At 49.6% G+C, this 17,754-nt stretch overlaps 2 protein-coding genes across 2 annotated transcripts; one reads left to right on the top strand and one right to left on the bottom strand.

The window, feature by feature from the left end:
• Positions 1-638: 638 nt before the first annotated feature.
• MARCKSL1 (MARCKS like 1) lies at positions 639-2,941 on the top strand. The gene is made up of 2 exons (XM_066204322.1): positions 639-771; positions 1,346-2,941. The coding sequence occupies exons 1-2, from the start codon at positions 709-711 to the stop codon at positions 1,934-1,936; spliced, it is 654 nt and encodes a 217-aa protein (XP_066060419.1). The 5' UTR covers positions 639-708; the 3' UTR covers positions 1,937-2,941.
• Positions 2,942-4,770: 1,829 nt separating this feature from the next.
• On the bottom strand, positions 4,771-17,708 carry HDAC1 (histone deacetylase 1). Its single transcript, XM_066204320.1, has 14 exons — positions 17,591-17,708; positions 14,261-14,373; positions 13,770-13,887; positions 12,079-12,153; positions 10,947-11,085; positions 9,880-10,021; positions 9,050-9,142; positions 8,656-8,764; positions 8,430-8,570; positions 8,140-8,248; positions 7,920-8,050; positions 7,072-7,218; positions 6,879-6,963; positions 4,771-6,601 (listed from the first exon to the last, which is right to left on the bottom strand). The coding sequence occupies exons 1-14, from the start codon at positions 17,637-17,639 to the stop codon at positions 6,574-6,576; spliced, it is 1,479 nt and encodes a 492-aa protein (XP_066060417.1). The 5' UTR covers positions 17,640-17,708; the 3' UTR covers positions 4,771-6,573.
• Positions 17,709-17,754: the final 46 nt, after the last annotated feature.

Here is a 17,754-nt window from a genome sequence, read left to right as displayed (position 1 = left end):
CCCAAGAGTGACAGGGCTGGGGGCACCGGCACTGCAGGGGTGTTGGTGACAGGGACAGGGGCACCCAGGGGTGCTGGGGCTGGGGGGCAGCAGCACCCTGAGGGTGTCAGGGATGGGTGAGCAGCACCCCGGGGTGATGGGGTTGGGGACAGGGACGCCCCAAAACTGTCAGGGATGGGTGAGCAGCACCCCGGGGTGATGGGGTTGGGGGCAGGGACGCCCCAAAACTGTCAGGGATGGGTGAGCAGCACCCCGGGGTGATGGGGTTGGGGGCAGGGACGCCCCAAAACTGTCAGGGATGGGTGAGCAGCACCCCGGGGTGATGGGGTTGGGGACAGGGACGCCCCAAAACTGTCAGGGATGGGTGAGCAGCACCCCAGGTAGATGGAGCTGCCGTGAGACCCCACCCAGAGAAGGGGGTGCCCCCCACCCAGGCAAGGGGGTCCCCCCACCGTCTCCCCCCACCCGACCCCACCTCGGCTGCCCCGACCCTTGGCGGGCGCCCAGGCGGGGAGGGGGCCCGGCGGCCGCCAGAACCCCCCGGTACCGGCGGGGCGGTGGCTCCACCGCGCTCCCCCCGCCCCCGGGGCGGGCTCGGCACCGTCCCGCCCCCGCCCCTCGCCTTATCAGCGGCCGGCGGGGGGCTCGCCCCACTCCCGCCCAGCGCAGCCGCCGCGGCGGGGCCGGCACCTCCCCAAGTGCCGCACCATGGGCAGCCAGGGCTCCAAGGCGGCGGGCGGAGAGCCCGACACCGCCAAGGCCAACGGGCAGGTGGGTACCGGGGGGAACCGGGGGGAACCGGGGGGCACCGTGCGCCCCGCCGGGGCGGGCGGCGGCGCGAACAAAGGCGAGGCGGGGAGGGCGCGGTGGTGGAGCCCCGGGGGAGCGTTCCTGCCCCGGGGGGATTCTCCTGCCCCGTCGGTACCGGGAGATGCGGCCCCGCCCGCGCCGCGCCTCGGGCTTTCCCCCGGCACCGGGCGGGTCCCGTCCGCCGCCGCGCCCCGGTACCGGGAGTGGAGCGCGGGCGCCGCCCGGTGGTGGCCAGCTGGGCCCCCCCCCCCCCTCGCACCGAGCGTATCCCCCCCGTGAGACCCCCACCCCGCCGCGCTGCATCCCCTTTTCGTGCCTCGGTACCGCCCCGGTGCCCCCTTTCCCTCGGGGGAAGCCGCGCTCAGTGCCCGCTGCTCCCCGTTCCCACCGGCTGCCACCCCCCCGCCGCGGTGCCCCCCATCCCCGCTCCCCTTTCCCCACCCCGGTGCTCGGTGCCCCCCGTTCGGAGGGTTTCTTCTTTTGGGGAGGGGGGCGCGGGGCTCCCGGCGCCGCCTGACGCGCTGTCCCCCCGCAGGAGAACGGCCATGTGATCTACAACGGGGACATGACGCCCAAAGCGGGGGTCGAGGTGACCCCCCAGAACGGGAACGGCTCGGCGGAACCCCCCAAGGAGGAGAGCGAGGGCGAGGCGGGCGGCGCGGACACCATCGAGCCCGCCCCGGCCGCCCCCACCGACGGCGGCGACCCCAAACCCGAAGGAGCCGCTGCCCCCCCGAAGGACGCCCCCAAGAAGAAGAAGAAGTTCTCGTTCAAGAAATCCTTCAAGCTGAGCGGCATCTCCTTCCGCAAGAACAAGAAGGAAGCCGGGGACTCCTCCGGCTCCTCGCCCACCGAGGAGCAGGGCAGGGGCGAGCAGAGCCCGCCGGGGGGGCTGCAGCCTTCGGCCCCCCCCGAGGAGGAGGAGGAGGAGCAGCAGGGCGGCCCCGGCGAGGGCGGCCAAGGGGCTGAGCCCAAGGATGGAGGAGAAGCCGCGGGGAAGCGGGAGGAGGAGGAGGAGGAGGAGAAGCAACAGCAGGGAGGGGAGAGCCACGGAGACACAGCCAAACCCGAGGAGCCCTCGAAAAGCGCGGGGTCGGAGCCCACAACGGAGCAGAAAGAAGAGTAAAAAAACAAACAAAAAACAACAAAACAAAACAAAAGCGCTCGGGGCATGGTCCTCTCCTCACCGGGGACTTTCACGCCGCCCTCGTTCCCTCCCTGCCCAGCCCGGATGGCCACGGACTCGCCCACACTCGCCCCGGCCCCCCTAGGACTGACAGCACTCCCCGCACATCCCTCCTCCCTCCCCCGCAGGTATTTTTTCTTTTTTCCTCTCTCTCTCTTCTCCCCACTCCTCGTTCCTGGTAGAAAAGAAAAAAAAAAAAAAAAAACAAACAAAACAAAAAACCAACAAAAAGAAGCTGGTTTGGATTCTCATCACCGCCGCCACCACTTGGAGTAGTTGGAGCTGAATTCTTTGGGAAAAAATAACGACAAAGAAAAAAAAAAACAAAAAAACTGGGGAGGAAGATTTTGGCCCGGACACCACTGGAGTTTACAGTTTGTAAGAACCCGGATCCCAAATCCTGCTCTGGATCTCTCCAACCTCCGGACTGTCCCCTCTCCTCCCGCTCCCACTGACTGTTCAATGGAATCTTTGATATTTTTTTCTTTTTTTTTTTAGTTTTTTTTTTTTTTATATCTTTATTTCTCAGTTTACATTCCCGGTTCTGACTTTTCATTTCGAGTGTTTTCGTGCTTTTTATATAGAAATCGATGGTTTAAAAAGCTAATCTGGTTAGGGTTTTTTTTGGGTTTTTTTGTTTGTTTTTTTTTTAAATAATGTCTTCTATTGGCTTAAAACCATAAAGCTTGTAAGTCCGCTGTGTTTAATTCTGCTTTAAGGGATAACTTTTCAGGGTGTGGGGTGGAGAGAGGGGGCCCTGCCAGCTGTATAATGTGAAGCCAACCTTGTTTCTTTCTTTCTTTTTTTTTTTTCTCTCTCTCTGTAAATAATTTTTTAATGGCCAAAAAAAAAAAAAAAAAAACAACAACAAAAACCGCTTGATTTGCAATTTTCTAACTTGTAAAAAAAAAATAGAAAAGAGAAAAAAAAAACCCCAAACAAAAACAACAACAAACAGAACAAAAAGCTGTCACGTTTTGAAGGGAATAAATGGTGACCCCCCCTCTTTATTGGGAGAGCTCGAGTCCTCCTTGCCCCGACTGGCAGCGAAGGGAGACGGGCAGCCGCCGATTCAGCCCCACCAGCTGCTGCCTTTAATCAGCGGCCGCCGTTAATTGACCGGCGGCAGATGCGGAGCCCCGGCCACAAAGGACTTTCCCACCCCGGCCCCCATCGCTGCTCAGCCGCCTGCTCCAGACTTGTTTTCTTCCCAATTTCGTGGGGGTTTTTTTTCCCCCCTTTGGAAAAACCCTCGGGATTTTACTAAATTCCTCCCCCCCCCCCCCCTCCCCCGTTTGAAGCTTTGAATTTAAATCGGGGGGGATTTTTTTTGTTGTTGTTGTTGTTGGGTTGGGTTTTTTTTTTTTTTAGAGAGGGATTAGTTCCTGCGGGCTGAAAGGAGCACAAAAGGCGAGGGCTGGGAGAGAAGATTTCCTGAACAAAGAGGTGGGGGGGGGAAAAAAAAAGGAGGCGACAATGGAGCCTCTATCCCTGCTCCTGTCACCTGCACCGGGCTCCGGGATGGATTTTTTTGGTTTTTTTCCCCCCAGGAAGGAGCAGATCCCTGGAAAAGCCGCTCCTGTCACCGGGATGGTTTACCCCAAAGAAATCCCTGGAATCCTCCATTTCATGGCCTTGTGCTCCCAATTCTCCCAGCCCAGCACCTGCTCTTGCTGTTTTTAGCTGGAGAAGAAATTAAAATTTAAAAGAAATTAAAATAAAATTTAAAAAATAGAAAACCAAACCAACCCCCAAACCATTGTTTGCCCCAACAAGGCGCCACCCGGGCGAGGAGCATCCTTGAGGTAGGTGGGAATACCCCAAAAATTCCAGGATTTCTGCGAGGAAAACAAGACCAGGGATCTGATTCCCAAAGGGATTCATTCCTTTGAGCACAGGGGTGGAATAAATGGGGGTTTTTTCCCCCCAGTTTTGAAGGAAAAGTGGGATTTGGGAGCATCCGGCGGAGCCGCAGCCTGGCAGCCATTTTAGGACTCCTGGAAAAAGGGAAGGGCTCGGGGAAAAGGGGGAATTCAGTGGTGATTCCATTCAAATTCCAGGGGTTTTGTTCCAAAAAGGGGAGGATTTCACGGCGGGAGGGAGGATGGAGCTTCCCCCGGGGCTGCTCCAAGTCCCACAAAGCTGCTTTTTTTTTTTTTTGGCACCAAAAGGAGCAGGTTTGGGGTTTTGTGTGGCCATTTTCAGGTGTGAGCGGCACTCGGCTCCACAATGGAGCTGCTCCTAATTAAAATTCAGGAATTTTCATCCTCTTGGATTGTGGATGAAACCAGTTCAGCCCCAAAGATGAATTCAGTCCATCCCTTCATTATTCTCCAACTGCTCCACTCCAGCCACAAAAGCAGTCAGGATCAGGGATGAGAATCCAGCTGGAATTTGGGAATAAAACCACCCCAAGGTGAGCAAAAAAAAACCCCAAACCCATCACATTTTGAGTTTGTTTGTTTTGTTTTGTTTTTTTTTTTCCAGGGGGAGAACCTCAAAGTTGTTTTGTAAAAACAAAAACCAAAACCACTTGGGCAAAAATAAAAATAAAAAAAAAACCCAACAAAACCCAAATAATTTACAAAGGAAATAACCATTGACAAAAGAGATTGAAGCAGGTTTGGGGGTGTAGGATAAATAAATCAGTGAAATGTTTTGGTGGATGGAATTAAATCAACATTCCGGAAAGAAGAAGGGAATTGATGCCTTATTTTTCTTCCCAAATCCTAATTCCACCTCTATTTTTTTTTTTTTTTGGTTGGGATCTCCATTAGATCCAAGACCAGCTCAGACAATGAATTAATTGAGAAAAAAAAAACAAACAAAAAACCAAAAAACCAAGGCAAGCTCACACCAACCATAGAAATGGAGCGGTTTTATTACAAAGGTTCTGAAAATTCAAAATAAACGCATCTTTAAAAAACCACAATAGATTTTCCCCTCCCCAATCCCTCCCACCGTCCCCCAGAGACACAAAGTTACACTGATCTCTCTTCTTGCTTCACATAAAAACACTGAAAATCAGAGTGAAAACCTCACTCAGACCCCAAAAGAGACTAAAAAAAAAAAACTCCACGGTGAGGGGAGAAAAAAATTAAAGGGTGGGGAAGGAAAAAACAAGGAGTTAAAAAAATAAACCCTTTGAAAAAGAACCTGTGTGAAAAGTTTTAGCAGCATTATTGGAGTTGAAAACCCTCAGCAGTGCTCCCGTGGGAGGCTGAAAGAGCCTCTGGAATTTCCAGAGGAAGATCCCCCTGAGAAAGGAGAGCAGCCAGTGGGAAATGCCTGAAAAAAAAAATAAAATTTAAAAAAATTCGAATTTTTCCCATCCTCAAAAAAAAAAAGTTTTGGGTGGTTTTTTTTTTTCCCTCTCCAAAAAAATAAAAGAGCTCAGCTGTACAAAAGGAGAGGCAAAAAAAAAAAAAGGTCATGACAAGAGATCTGGGGGGTGAGGATGTGTGGGAGGAGGGAGAGGAGCTGGAGAAACGCTCAGAGCCCCACCTGCTGTTCCCTCGGGATAAAAAAGGTCGGGATTTACCGGCCTCGGGAGGGAAACTGGAAAACTTGGCTTCAAAATCGGGGAAAATTTGGTGGTTTTTTGGGACACACATGGAGAAAAGGTGTCAGCCGGGCTCTGGGCTGGCTTTGAGGGGGTTTGGTTCAGCAGAAAAGTGAAGCCAAAGGGGAGGAATTCCCTCCCCACCCCGAGAGGGGCGTTAAAAAACCAGGTTAAAAAATCCAAGCCCTTCCCTCCCTGGAGGTGCAGCAAGTGCTGCCACACTCCCTGGAGCCAGGAGATCCTGGAAAACTGAACCACCTCCCCTAAGGGTGGTTTGAATTTTACATTTTTTCCAGATCTGGGCTCTGGGGCTGATTCACTTTAAAAAAAAAATAATTTAAAAAAGGATTTTTTGGGGTTTTTTGTTTTTTTTTTTTTTCAGCTGCTTCATCTCTTTCCCCAAGTTTGCTGCAGGGAGGAGCCAACTCTGTTCAAGAACTGCACGATTTTGACCCTGAGAAGTGGCAGCAGCTCGCAGGTTTTTGTTGTTTTCTTGTTTTTGTCGTGGTGGAATCCAGCTGCAGACCACAAAGGTCTGTCCCAGGCTTCACTTGGGAATTCTCCCGTTTAAAAAGAACACCAAAAAAATAAAAAAATCAAAAAAAAATCGAGGGAAACCAAGAATTGATGGCCATCTTTCCACCTAACCTGAAATGCAGACACTACTTCTACTTAAATTATTCTTTTCCAAGGTTATTTCAGAGGAGAGAGCCGAGGGGAGGAAGTGATTTTTCGTGTGTGTTTTGTTTTTAGAGCCACACCGAGGAGGGGCAGTGGAAGGCAAAGGGTGAAATTGCCCCGGGTCACCAAACCTGGGCTGCTCAGCAGAATCCTCCCCTGCCTGCTCCTAGTGGAGCGCAGCCAGGAATAATTTACAGTTCTCCAGTCATTTATACAATTATATAGAAATATATACAGAAAAAAAACCAAAAAAACATATATAAAATAGAAATCCTGTGGGGAGGAGGCAACCCAGGAGCTAAACCTACGACAACACCAGGCCAGCTGCAGCCACTCAGGTGGATTTTGTCTCTTCCTTCACCCTGGGGGAGCAAAAAAAAGAAAGGATTTGGCTTAAATCAAGGATTTGGGTTGGGATGTAACAGCAAGGCTTAGAAGTGTTGCTTATCTGGTTCCTTTGCAGCTAAAATTTAATGTATTGCTGAAGGAAAGAGCAGTGGTTTGGTTTTTTCAGCCCTCACAACACCTGTGAGCTTCTTCCAAAGAGGAACCTGTGAGAAAGCCACCCAAAAGTGCCACCAAAATTGTCACCCTCAAGCCTCCCAACCCCCCCTGGGCACAGGAAGGAGCCAGGCTCACCCTTTGGGTTGTTCTGCTGCTGCTGCTGCTGTTGTTGCTGCTGCTGCTGCTTTTTCCTCTTTCGCTTTTTCCTCTTCCTTCTCATCTGGGAGAAAAAAAAAAATAAATAAAATAAAACGAAAGGCACAGAGCAATGCAGGAGGAAAGGAGAATTCCAGGCAGGATTCCAGGGAGTTCCAGCCTTGCTGCTCACCTTTCTTCTCCTCTTCCTCCTTCTCCTCCTCTGCTTTCACACGTTTGGCTTTCTTGAAGTTGGCGACGTTTTTGCGCCCGCCCTCGCCCTCGTCCTCGGAGTCGGAGAATTCCTCGTCACAGGAGATCCTCTTGTTGGAATTTCGGACTGGGAAGGGACAGGACAGAGCTTGGCTGAGCAGATTTCCCAACTCAGGAGGCTCCCAGCATTAAATCTCTGAGTGGAGCTCACATAAAGCAGGATTAGGTGATGATAAAAACACTTTTGTTTTGGCACCTGACGTATCTTTAAACTCATCCCTTCCCAACTGCTCCAAGATCATCACACGGACAGCTTGGATTAGGCACAGTGGGATGTCTAGACCTGACTGCAGGTTTAGAACCAGCCTCCCACTGCCAAATCTGTCTGCCAGATCCCAAGGGCCAAGCTGGATAGAAAACTCCGTTTTCCAGTGCTGGGATCACACCCAGGCTTCTGTCCCAGCACTCGGCAGCTGTTGGAATTCTCCCTTTAAAAGCAAAAGTTTTTTCCCCATGATGGAAATCACCTGGCAGGAGGGATCCTGCAGGGCTTTGTCCTGCAAAAATCCAGCAGGGAGGTGGGAATGGAATCAAATCAGAGAGAAAACCCTGGGACAGGGCCTGAGGTGAAGCTCCAGCCCCTCCCCGGGGTTCCTGGGGGCTCCACAAAGTTCCAACCCAAGCGTTTGACTTTGGATGTCCCCACAAACCTAAACCCTGGAGTCAGAATTGCATCTAAACCCTCCATCCTCCTCATGAAGAGCTCATGGCAAAGCTCTGACCTTTCCCCAGCACAATTCCCAGCACAATTCAATCCCCAGCACCTACTGGAAATGCGTTTTTCAGGATCGTCCTCCTCCTCATCCCCACTGTCCTCCTGCACGGCATCCTCAGGGATTGGCTGCATCTGGACCCCAGGAGCGTGAGGGAGCATCCTCAGGTTCTCAAAGAGTCGCTGCCTAGAGCCAGCCAGGGAAGGACACTTTGTCACCAGGGGCCACCCAAGGCCACCAGGCCCCCCTGGATGGGTCACTGCCCCAACACTCACTTGATCTTCTCCAGGTATTCGTTGGTGTTCTGGTTGGTCATGTTGGAGGGGCTGATGTGGAGCTTGAAGTCTGGCCCAAAGTACTCAAAGTAATCGTTGTATGGAAGTTCTGGGGGGGGGATAATTAACGGTAATTAACACCGAACCATCAGCAGGAGCGGCTGCAGCACTCGGCGCATCCAAAAGGGATCACGCAGAGGTAAGAGAAGCCCAGCAGCAGCAATTCCCTGAGCTCCCAGGGGGAGATCACTGATGCCAGGTGCTGTCTCAGGGCTCCAGGGGGGGATTACCATTGGGAATCTCCGTGTCCAAGGCCACAGCAGTCTCGTAGGTCCAGCAGCGGGCCACGTTCCGGATCGTGTACCCCCCTCCTCCCAGCATCAGCATGGGCAGGTTAAAGCTCTTCACAAACTCCACGCACTTGGCGTGGCCTGCAGGGCCAAAAAAAAAGAGTCACACACGTGGCATAAATCCCAAGTTTTCCATGGAATGTGCCTGTGGCAGTGCAGCTCCTACCTTTGATGGTGAGGTTGAAGCAGCCCAGCCTGTCCCCGGACAGGGAATCGGAGCCACACTGCAGGACAACGGCGCTAGGCTGGAACGTCTCCATCACCTTGGAGATCACCTAAACAACAAAAGGCCCTGTCACCCCCTGCCCACAGGCCACTGTCACAGCAGCACAGGGACAGCCAGGCACGTGAAGCCACCCCTGGGGCTCCCACAGCTGCCCTGCCAACACTGGGGCTCTCACACCCAGCAGCTCCCGCACAGACCCCGATTGTTCGGGGGGGAACAGAGCCCTTGGTGAGTGCTGGCACTGAAAAAAACCTCAATAAAACCCCTCAAACAACATCCTCGAGGACAAAGTGGGACCCACAGAGGACCCCTCAGCAGGGGAGGCTTCACTTACAGGCTTGAAAATGGCCTCGTAGGACTCGTCGTCGATGCCGTCCCGCAGCGGGTAATTGACGGCGTAATATTTCCCTTTGCCTGCCCCGATGTCCTGTGGGGGGAGAGAGCAGCCCAGGGCTCAGCAGAGATCCAAATTCTGCTCCCAAACTGGGAAAGGCAGCTTGGCTTCCAGTGTAATCCAAGTCAGAGCAAATATTTAACGATATAAATATCGTTAATTATTAACGATTTACTGCGGAGATGCACAGCGGCGATGTGAGCTGGCCAGACCAGTCATTGAATCTAGTTAGTCACTCAAAAATAAAAAAACATTCTACTCTGAAATAATATAAATTAAACCCTTCTTTTATCGCTCTCACACCCAAGTGGTTTATTAAAAATTGTTGTTTCATTTAAGGTGTAGCGCCAAGCTCTTGGCAGGGCTGAAAAAAAGACAAATCCCGAGTGAAAGATGAGAGGATTTAAATCAAAAAAACCTGTAAAAAATCCCATAAAAATAAGTAAAGAACCTTTCACCCCAGAGAACAGAAGTTCTGGCAATGTCACAAGGAGTGACCCAGAACTGAGTGACTGCAGGAAATGCCAATAAAAATCCCCTCCCTGAGAAACCTTCACCCAGAGTTGGTGTCACCAAGCCGGGTCTACAAGGTGACCAAAATGTCATTTTTTTTGTGTGAGCACAACCCCACCAGAGACACTGAGAGCAAAGATTGGGGGTTAATAAATGACCAGGGAGCTTCCCATGCACATCCGTGTGTCACACTGAGCAGGGTCAGCCAGGGAAGCTGGAAATAAAACCCAGTTTCCTGGGAATTTTGTAGCTCTCACCCTCAGGTCCCCAGTTCCTGGGAAATATTCTCCGTATTTGTGGAAGGACACGGTCATGACTCTGTCTGTGGTGTAAAAAGCTTCTTCCACCCCATCCCCGTGGTGGATGTCGATGTCAATGTACAGCACCCGCTGGTGGTACCTGGGAAAAATCAGAATATTGCATTTATTCCGAGGAAAAGCTGCCCCCAGAGCAGGTAAAACTGGGAGGAGAGCGTGGGGATCAGGCCAGGAGTTACAGGGGAAGGGCCAGAAAATAAAGAGACTTGTGCTGCTGAGATTGTTTCAGGTTCAGCTCAGTTTGGTCAGATTTGGGCAATAAAGTGGATTTTTAGGCACATTTCTAGGCAGGTTTTTATGGCCAAGCCTCCCCCAGGGAGGTTTGCCCGGAGCCAGGAGCTGTCACAGCCAGAGGGGAGGGACAAAGAGCAGCAGCAAAAATATAAAAAAGTAAAATCCAAAAAGCTCCAAAAATCCTCTGCCTCCTGCTGGACAAATCCGTGTTGGGAGAGAGCCCAGAAAATCAGAGAATAAAATAAAATAAAATAATTTAAAAAAAAAAAAATTAAATTAAAATAAAATAACGTAATGTAACATAATGTAAAATAAAATAGAAAATAATTTTTAAAATAAAATAATGCAATATAATATAAAATAAAATATAAACTAAAACACTAAAAGAAATGAAATTAAAATAAAATAAAATGAAATATCCTAAAAAAATAGGGAATAAAATAAAATATCCCCAAAAAAGAGGGAATAAAATAAATAAAATAAAATGAAATATCCCCCCAAAAATAGGGAATAAAATAAAATAAAATATCCCTAAAAAAGAGGGAATGAAATAAACAAAATAAAATAAAATATCCCAAAAAATAGGGAATAAAATTAAATAAAATATCCCCCAAAAATAGGGAATAAAATAAAATAAAATAAAATAAAATAAAATAAAATAAAATAAAATAAAATAAAATAAAATAAAATAAAATAAAATAAAATAAAATAAAACCAAACCAAACCCCTGGGAAGCAGCAGAGAGGAGCAGAGGCCAGGGGTGCAGCCCATACTTGAGCAGCTCCAGGATGGCCAGCACGATGTCGTTGACGTAGCAGAACCCAGAAGCTTCGGATTTCTTGGCGTGGTGGAGCCCTCCTGCCCAGTTCACTGCAATGTCTGTCTGCTGCTTGTTCAGCTTCACTGCACTGGCTGGGGGAGCAGAGCACGGAGGGTGAAATCAGCAGTGAAAACCCCTCAGACAGAGCCTGAGGTGAAGCTCCAGCCCCTCCCTGGGGTTTTTGGGGGGGTCCCACAAAGCTCCAGCTCAAGGGTTTGGTTCTGGGTGTCCCCACCAAGGAAAACGGGAATTGCTTCTCATCCCTCCCCATTTTTGCCTCAAATCCTCACAAAGGAGTCCTCAGCACCCAGCTGGGCTCACACTGGGGAAAATCTGCATTTCTCGGAGCCCTGAACATCAAATCGAGGTTTTATTTGAGATATATTGGGGTCGTGGAGTGAAAATGCATCCAGGCAAAGGGAGCTCTCCTCCCTCAGCCCCTTCCACCAACTTTCTGCCCGTTCTGGACTCTCCCAGGATCCCAATAAATTATAAATCCTGTGGAATTCTGCAGCCCTGGGAGCAGAGAGAGCACAGAGCTGCTCGAAAACCAGCTGCACTCAGAGCTGGGGCGCTGCTGGCACAGGAAATACACGCTGGAGGTGTCATTGTGGCAGCAGCCACAAAGCTCTCAGGCTGTTGCCTTCCTGTGAATTGTGAGAAAATGAAAAACAATTTCAATGTTCCAGCCCTCAAAACCCTTTCAGTTTCTGCTTTGCCTCGTGTCCAGAGTTGGTGGCTTTTTAAAAGCAGCAGTTAAGTCACGCCTGGTTTTTCCTTCTTCTAATTTTGTGCCCACCCAGAGTGAGACTTTCACAAATTTTATCTGAATGTAAAGCTCAGGTTGATTTTATTTTTTTTTTTTTAATTTTAACCAGGCTGTTGTGGTTTTGTTTTAACTCAGTCACTGGTGATGTTCCAGAGCCATTCACACCTTCACTGAGGTAACCCAAATTAGTGATCAACAAATGGAAAGGGATTCAACAGGAGAAATCCAAAGATTAAAAAAAATCTGGATTTAATTAGGAAATCAGCAATAGATTCAAAGAACACAATAAAAAACCACACAGGGTTTGTGACCTTACCCACAGAGCCTCCAGCAGAGAGCTGACAGAACTCAAAGAGCCCATCAAACACAGGGCAGTCCTCCCCAACATTAACTGGAAGAGAAATGGAAAAGGGCCATTAAAATAAAAGCAGAAATAAAACCTCCAAACCTTACACCACCATCTGGATCTGGAAAGGGGCCAAAAGTGTTCAACAAAACGCTGTGATCAAATGATAAAATGGAAACATGGGGCTGGCACTTTGCACAAGCCTTGAGCTTCAAATCACACAGAGTTGGGGGTTCTCAACACAACTGGAATAAATTGTTACCATCATTAATTCCACTATTAAAAAAAAACAAACAGTTGCTCATTACAAGAAATTAAACTTCAGGCCCTTTGATTTACTCTGCAAAAAATGGAATTAGAGATTGCTCATTGCCTTTCCAGCAGGTTTGGTGGAAGAAAAGCTCTGTCCTTTGCATGTTGAATTTTCTTTCTTTTTTTTTTTTTTTTTTTGGCTTTTTCAGGCATAAAAAACACTGAGCACCAGAGAGAGCAGAGTGCTCATGAGCTGTGGCTGCTGCAGGGGTAAACAGGTCACTTTGGGTACAAAATGCACTTTTGCTGGATGTCATTTGGTGGGTTAAAGGATATCATGGGCTGGGGGGAGGCTTTCAGTGTGTATTAATCATGAAACCTTGTGCAGAAAATCTGTCCCCTTCAGCTCCCAAGGGGTTTCCAAGAGGAAAATGTTGTTTAAATGAAGCTTCAGCTCTTGCCACTGCTTGTCTGGACTTGTTAGAAATCTACTTTGCCAAAAAAAAATCAGCTCAGAGTGGCTGAGACACCAAATCCAGGTTTTTTTGCACCATTCAAGAGCCTTTCCATGGATTGGAGAGGTTGGGACAAGACATCAGCTCACAATTAAATTATAAAATCATCAGGTATTGATGATTTTATAGGTTGATTTTATAATTCTATGTATTTCATCAAGTATTGATGATCTTATAGGTTAATTAATTTTATAATTTTATCTATTTCATTGGGTATTGATGATTTTACAGGTTAATTGATTTTATGGTTTTATATATTTCATCGGGTATCGATGATTTTACAGGGAATTTAGACAATCAAAAAAAAAAAATCCCTAAAATATAACCAGGCCAAAAGGATTTCCCTCAGCTCCTTTAGCCTGAGAGAGGGATCTGTTTTTAAAACACTTTATTAAAAAAAAAACCTCAAAAGCCAAGTCAGGAGAATGACTTTGATAAAATAGTTTGATAAAATATAAATATGATAAATAAATAGATATATTAAAAATAAATACAATTAAATATAGAATTATAAGACTAGAATTATAAAAAATATAGATATAATAAATCAAAATACAGATAAATAAATTGAGAGAAGTTTGGGATCAACTCCTCGAGCTGGGCTGGGATCAAAAGCCAAGTCAGGAGAATGACTTTGATAAAACAGTTTGATAAAATATAGATCTAATAAATAAAATAAATAGATACAAGAAAAACGAATATAATTTAATAGATAATTATAATAATATAATTATAAAAAATATAAATATAGATATAATAAATCAAAATAAATAAATTGAGAGAAGTTTGGGATCAACTCCAGGAGCTGGGCTGGGGTCAAAAGCCAAGTCAGGAGAATACCAGCTGAGAGGAGTTTGGGATAAACTCCTGGAGACTCCCAGATTTTTCACTCACATCTTTGCATCTGCTTGCTGTACTCAGACATGTTGTCAGGGCGGATGGACCTGAGGAATTTGATGTAATCATCGCTGTGGTACTTGGTCATCTCCTCTGCGTTGGCCTTGTGGGGACGCTGCAAGGACACAGCACAGCAGGGATTGCTCTGGGGTTCCCCAATTCCCAGCCCCAGCCCCAGGTTTCACCCCCCAGCAGCTGTGAGAAGGATCAAAGCAGCGGTGTTAAATATAAAAAACCGGATTTGAAAGGCTGCTGGTGAGTGTTACATGTGCAGACATGGAAATAAATTTAATTTCGAGGATAAAAACCAGTTTTCCAGTCTCCAAAGCCTCTCTGGAGCACAGAACCCGTCATTTCAACACTGAGAAGAAACCAGAATTACACCTACACAACTGATTGGGGTTTATGCCTTTCCTCCTGGAGAAAAGCTCCACAATTACAGCCTGAAACATCAATTAACATTCATTAATGAGCTTACACACACTTACATAGATCTCCATCTTCCTGTAGAGCCCGTAGTTGAGCAGCAGGTTGTGGGTCATGCGGATCCTGTGGGGTTTCATGGGGTGTCCTTGGCCATAATAATAATTCCCAACATCCCCTGGAGGCAGGAAAGGAGTTTCCCATCAATCCCTGCACAGGGAACCCCAGCCCAGCTCCATCAGCTCCCCTGGGATGGAGTTTTCCAGCAGGGGGTGGGGGAAAAATGCCAGCACCTTCTCCTGGCACTGGGAGATCCAGGGACTCAGAGGACACAGAACTTTGGGAGCTGAGGCACAAAGGGAATTTGGAATGGCACCAGTGGAATATCCCTGCCCTTGGGAAGGGGCTGGGATTGGATCCTTGGGATGGGATTGGGTCAGTGGGCTGGGATCGGGTCAGTGGGGCTGGGATGGGGTCAGTGGGATGGGATTGGATCACTGGGGCAGGGATTGGGGCACAAGAGGTTGGAATCGGATCCCTGGTGCAGGATCATCTCCCAGCCCACACCACCCCACGGTTCAGTCAGTGCAGAGGAAGCACCCCCAGGACGTTCTGGCCCAGGGGAGCTCAGGGGGCGGCAGCAATGTCCCCCAGGTCCCAGGGAGTGCTGGGAGCAGCGTCCTCAGGCCCACAGGAGCTAATCCCGGCTCAGACAGTGACTCAGGCCAGGAACAGCCTCTGCCTCACTTCCCTGTTTGCCCACGGGGACCTGTGACCCCAGCAAACACCAGCCAGCTCCGCTCTCACAGCTCCACACCTGTCCTCACCCCTTCTCACTCCCTGAAACCCTCCTGAGGATCCCCAGCCCTTTCCAGCCACCCCTCAGGAATTATTTTCATTTCCTCCTCACACCTCCCTGCCAGCTGGGGTTTTCACTCCACCTCCTTTCCCAGGGGGACTCATTTCCCTGAAATCTACTGGGATTTCACTCTCAGATTCCTGCCTGCTGCCCTGATCTGGCTGCAGGGAGCTGGAACCTCTCCCGAGCCTCATTTTCCTGGGAAACCAGACCAAGTTCTTGCTGGGCTTGAACAACTTCTGAATCCTTCTGGGAAGCAGGAGCTCCAATCCAGTCTGGCCAGTGACTCAGAGGGGACAATTCATATTTCATCAGCACTCTCCACCTCCAGCAGAAGCAGGTTTGGTTTTTTTTTTTTCCTCCATGAGCACACGGATGTATTTTCAGGCAGGAAAAGGAGATGCCAGAGGTGCAAATCCCACATCCAGGCAAGGCTGCTGCTGGAATTTACCTGGCTGTGGAGCTCTGGGGGAATGTTCTTTTGGTAAATAGAATTCTTTTCAGTTCAATACTTTTTTTTTTTTCACTGAAAAGAATTCCATTTCCTGAAATTTTAGAAATCCACATGGCTGTTTTCCTGGGGTAACCATCCTGAGAGTTTTTATTGTGTCTAAATCAAGATTTGGGGGGACTTGGATGAGATATTTGAGGCTGTGCCTTGAAAATACAAGCACAGAACTCCGTGAAGCTTTTTTTTTAAAAATCCCCATGAGCTGTCCTGGGCCAACCCTGAGCTCCTGTTCCCTGCGCTGAGCACATCCCAAGCCCTGTGGATCCCAGGGATGAGCTCAGCTGCTCCTGGACGTCAGAGCAGATTAAGGAGTGTGAACTTAGCACAGCCTCTGCTGGGGTTAAACAAATCCCTCCACGGGGCAGCTCTGAAGGGAGAAATTCCATCCAAACCTTTCCCCAGTCCCTCAAGGGGTTGCAGAAAGGACTCCCCAGTTCCTTCATCCCAAGAAATTCAGGGAATTCCCACATCAGGTCGGGCTGTTTCGACCTCCCAGCGTGGGAAATAAAAGGTTGGAATGAACAAATTATTTATTTCCTCTCACTGAAAGCAGCTTTTTATCTTTCAGCTGTGGATGTTGGAGAGCTGCTCAAAAATGAACAGTGAAAATAATTTTTTTTTAATAAAAAAAAGGCACTAAAACCTCACCCCAGAGTATGGAACCCGAATTTTGTGAAATTCCTGGGCAGCAAAAAGAGCTGCAGGGCAGCAGCGTTTCAAACAAAACAACTGCTCATTTCATATTTCAGATACAATTGAGTGCCTTTAGAAATTATAACCCAGCAGGGCTGAAAACCTCACATTTGAGGAGAAAAAAAACTTCACATTTTTAGAGGGAATAAAAAAACCCTTCAGCGTTGGATTTGGGAGAGCCTCCAGCACTGGGAACATCCTTTGAGAGGGGGAAAAAAGTAGCAAGAACAAGTTTTTTTATTGGATTTCAGGCTAAAAACTGGGATGGAGCAGAGAATTGCACAACACCTCTGACACAAGGTGAGCACAGAGCTTGTAAAAAACGAGCCAGGGCACCAAGTCAGCCCTTTAAAGGGAAAGGGAGAGGGCAGGAGTGGGATTTCTCCCCCACAGACACCCAGAGAGGGATTTGGGATCTGTCCCTTCCCACAGGACACCCAGTGAGGGATTTGGGATTTGGGATCTGTCCCTTCCCACAGGACACCCAGTGAGGGATTTGGGATTTGGGATCTGTCCCTTCCCACAGGACACCCAGTGAGGGATTTGGGATTTGGGATTTGGGATCTGTCCCTTCCCAAAGGACACCCAGTGAGGGATTTGGGATTTGGGATCTGTCCCTTCCCAAAGGCCACCCAGTGAGGGATTTGGGATTTGGGATCTGTCCCTTCCCAGCTGCACAGAGGAGCAGCCCCAGAGGCAGAACCGAACGGAGCCACTCCACACTCCACACTCCAGAGGCAGAAGTGAAGGATGCTCCCGGACAGGCACCCCGGCTCTCGGAGCCTTTCTGTTCCCTCCTGATCCCAAACCGCTGTCCCGGGAGTGACTCTGCCCCAGCACTGCCCCAAAATCTTTCTCCTCTCAGCATCCCGGACCCTCCCCAGCCTTTCCCACCTCCCAGATTCTGAGATCTCCACAATTCCACCCCCCCGATCTTCCCATTCTCCTCCCCAGTGCCCCCCACGTCCCTGCCATGCCCCCCACGTACCTCCTGTGCCCCTCAGCCCCATCCAAACCCCACACAACCCTTGACCCCCATGTCCTGCCTGCCCCTGCCCATCAGTGCCCCCACGACCTTTAACCCCCTCAATTCCATGTCCTCCAATGATCCCCCATTCCCAACCTCTCATCCCATCCTTATCCTCCCCCAGTGACCCCCATTACCCCTTCAGTGACCCCTCACCCCCCGTAATCTCCATTTCCCCCCCCAATCTCCCCTCAGCCCATCCCCTCAACCCCGCCTCCTCCGTCCCCGGTGCCCCCTCAGCCCCGCACTCCCCCCCACCCCGGGACGGCTCCCCCGCGGCCCGCCGGGCTCCCGCAGCCCCTCACCATCGTAGTAGTAACAGACTTTGCGCTTCGTCCCCTGCGTCAGCGCCATTTTCCTGCCTCCCCTCACAGCGCCCGACCCGCCGCCGCGCCGCGCAACCAACCAACCCTGCCCGCCCCGGCCCCGCCGCCCCGCCTCCCGCGCCGTCCCGCCCAATCGCAGCTCT

This window comes from Chamaea fasciata, unplaced genomic scaffold (genome assembly GCF_029207755.1).
Source record: "Chamaea fasciata isolate MVZ Bird 193981 ecotype frontalis unplaced genomic scaffold, bChaFas1.0.hap1 SCAF_26, whole genome shotgun sequence".
In the NCBI taxonomy this organism is placed as follows: domain Eukaryota; kingdom Metazoa; phylum Chordata; class Aves; order Passeriformes; family Sylviidae; genus Chamaea; species Chamaea fasciata.
The sequence above is the reverse complement of the archived record's forward strand: the minus strand, read 5'-3'. Positions and strand labels throughout refer to the sequence as shown.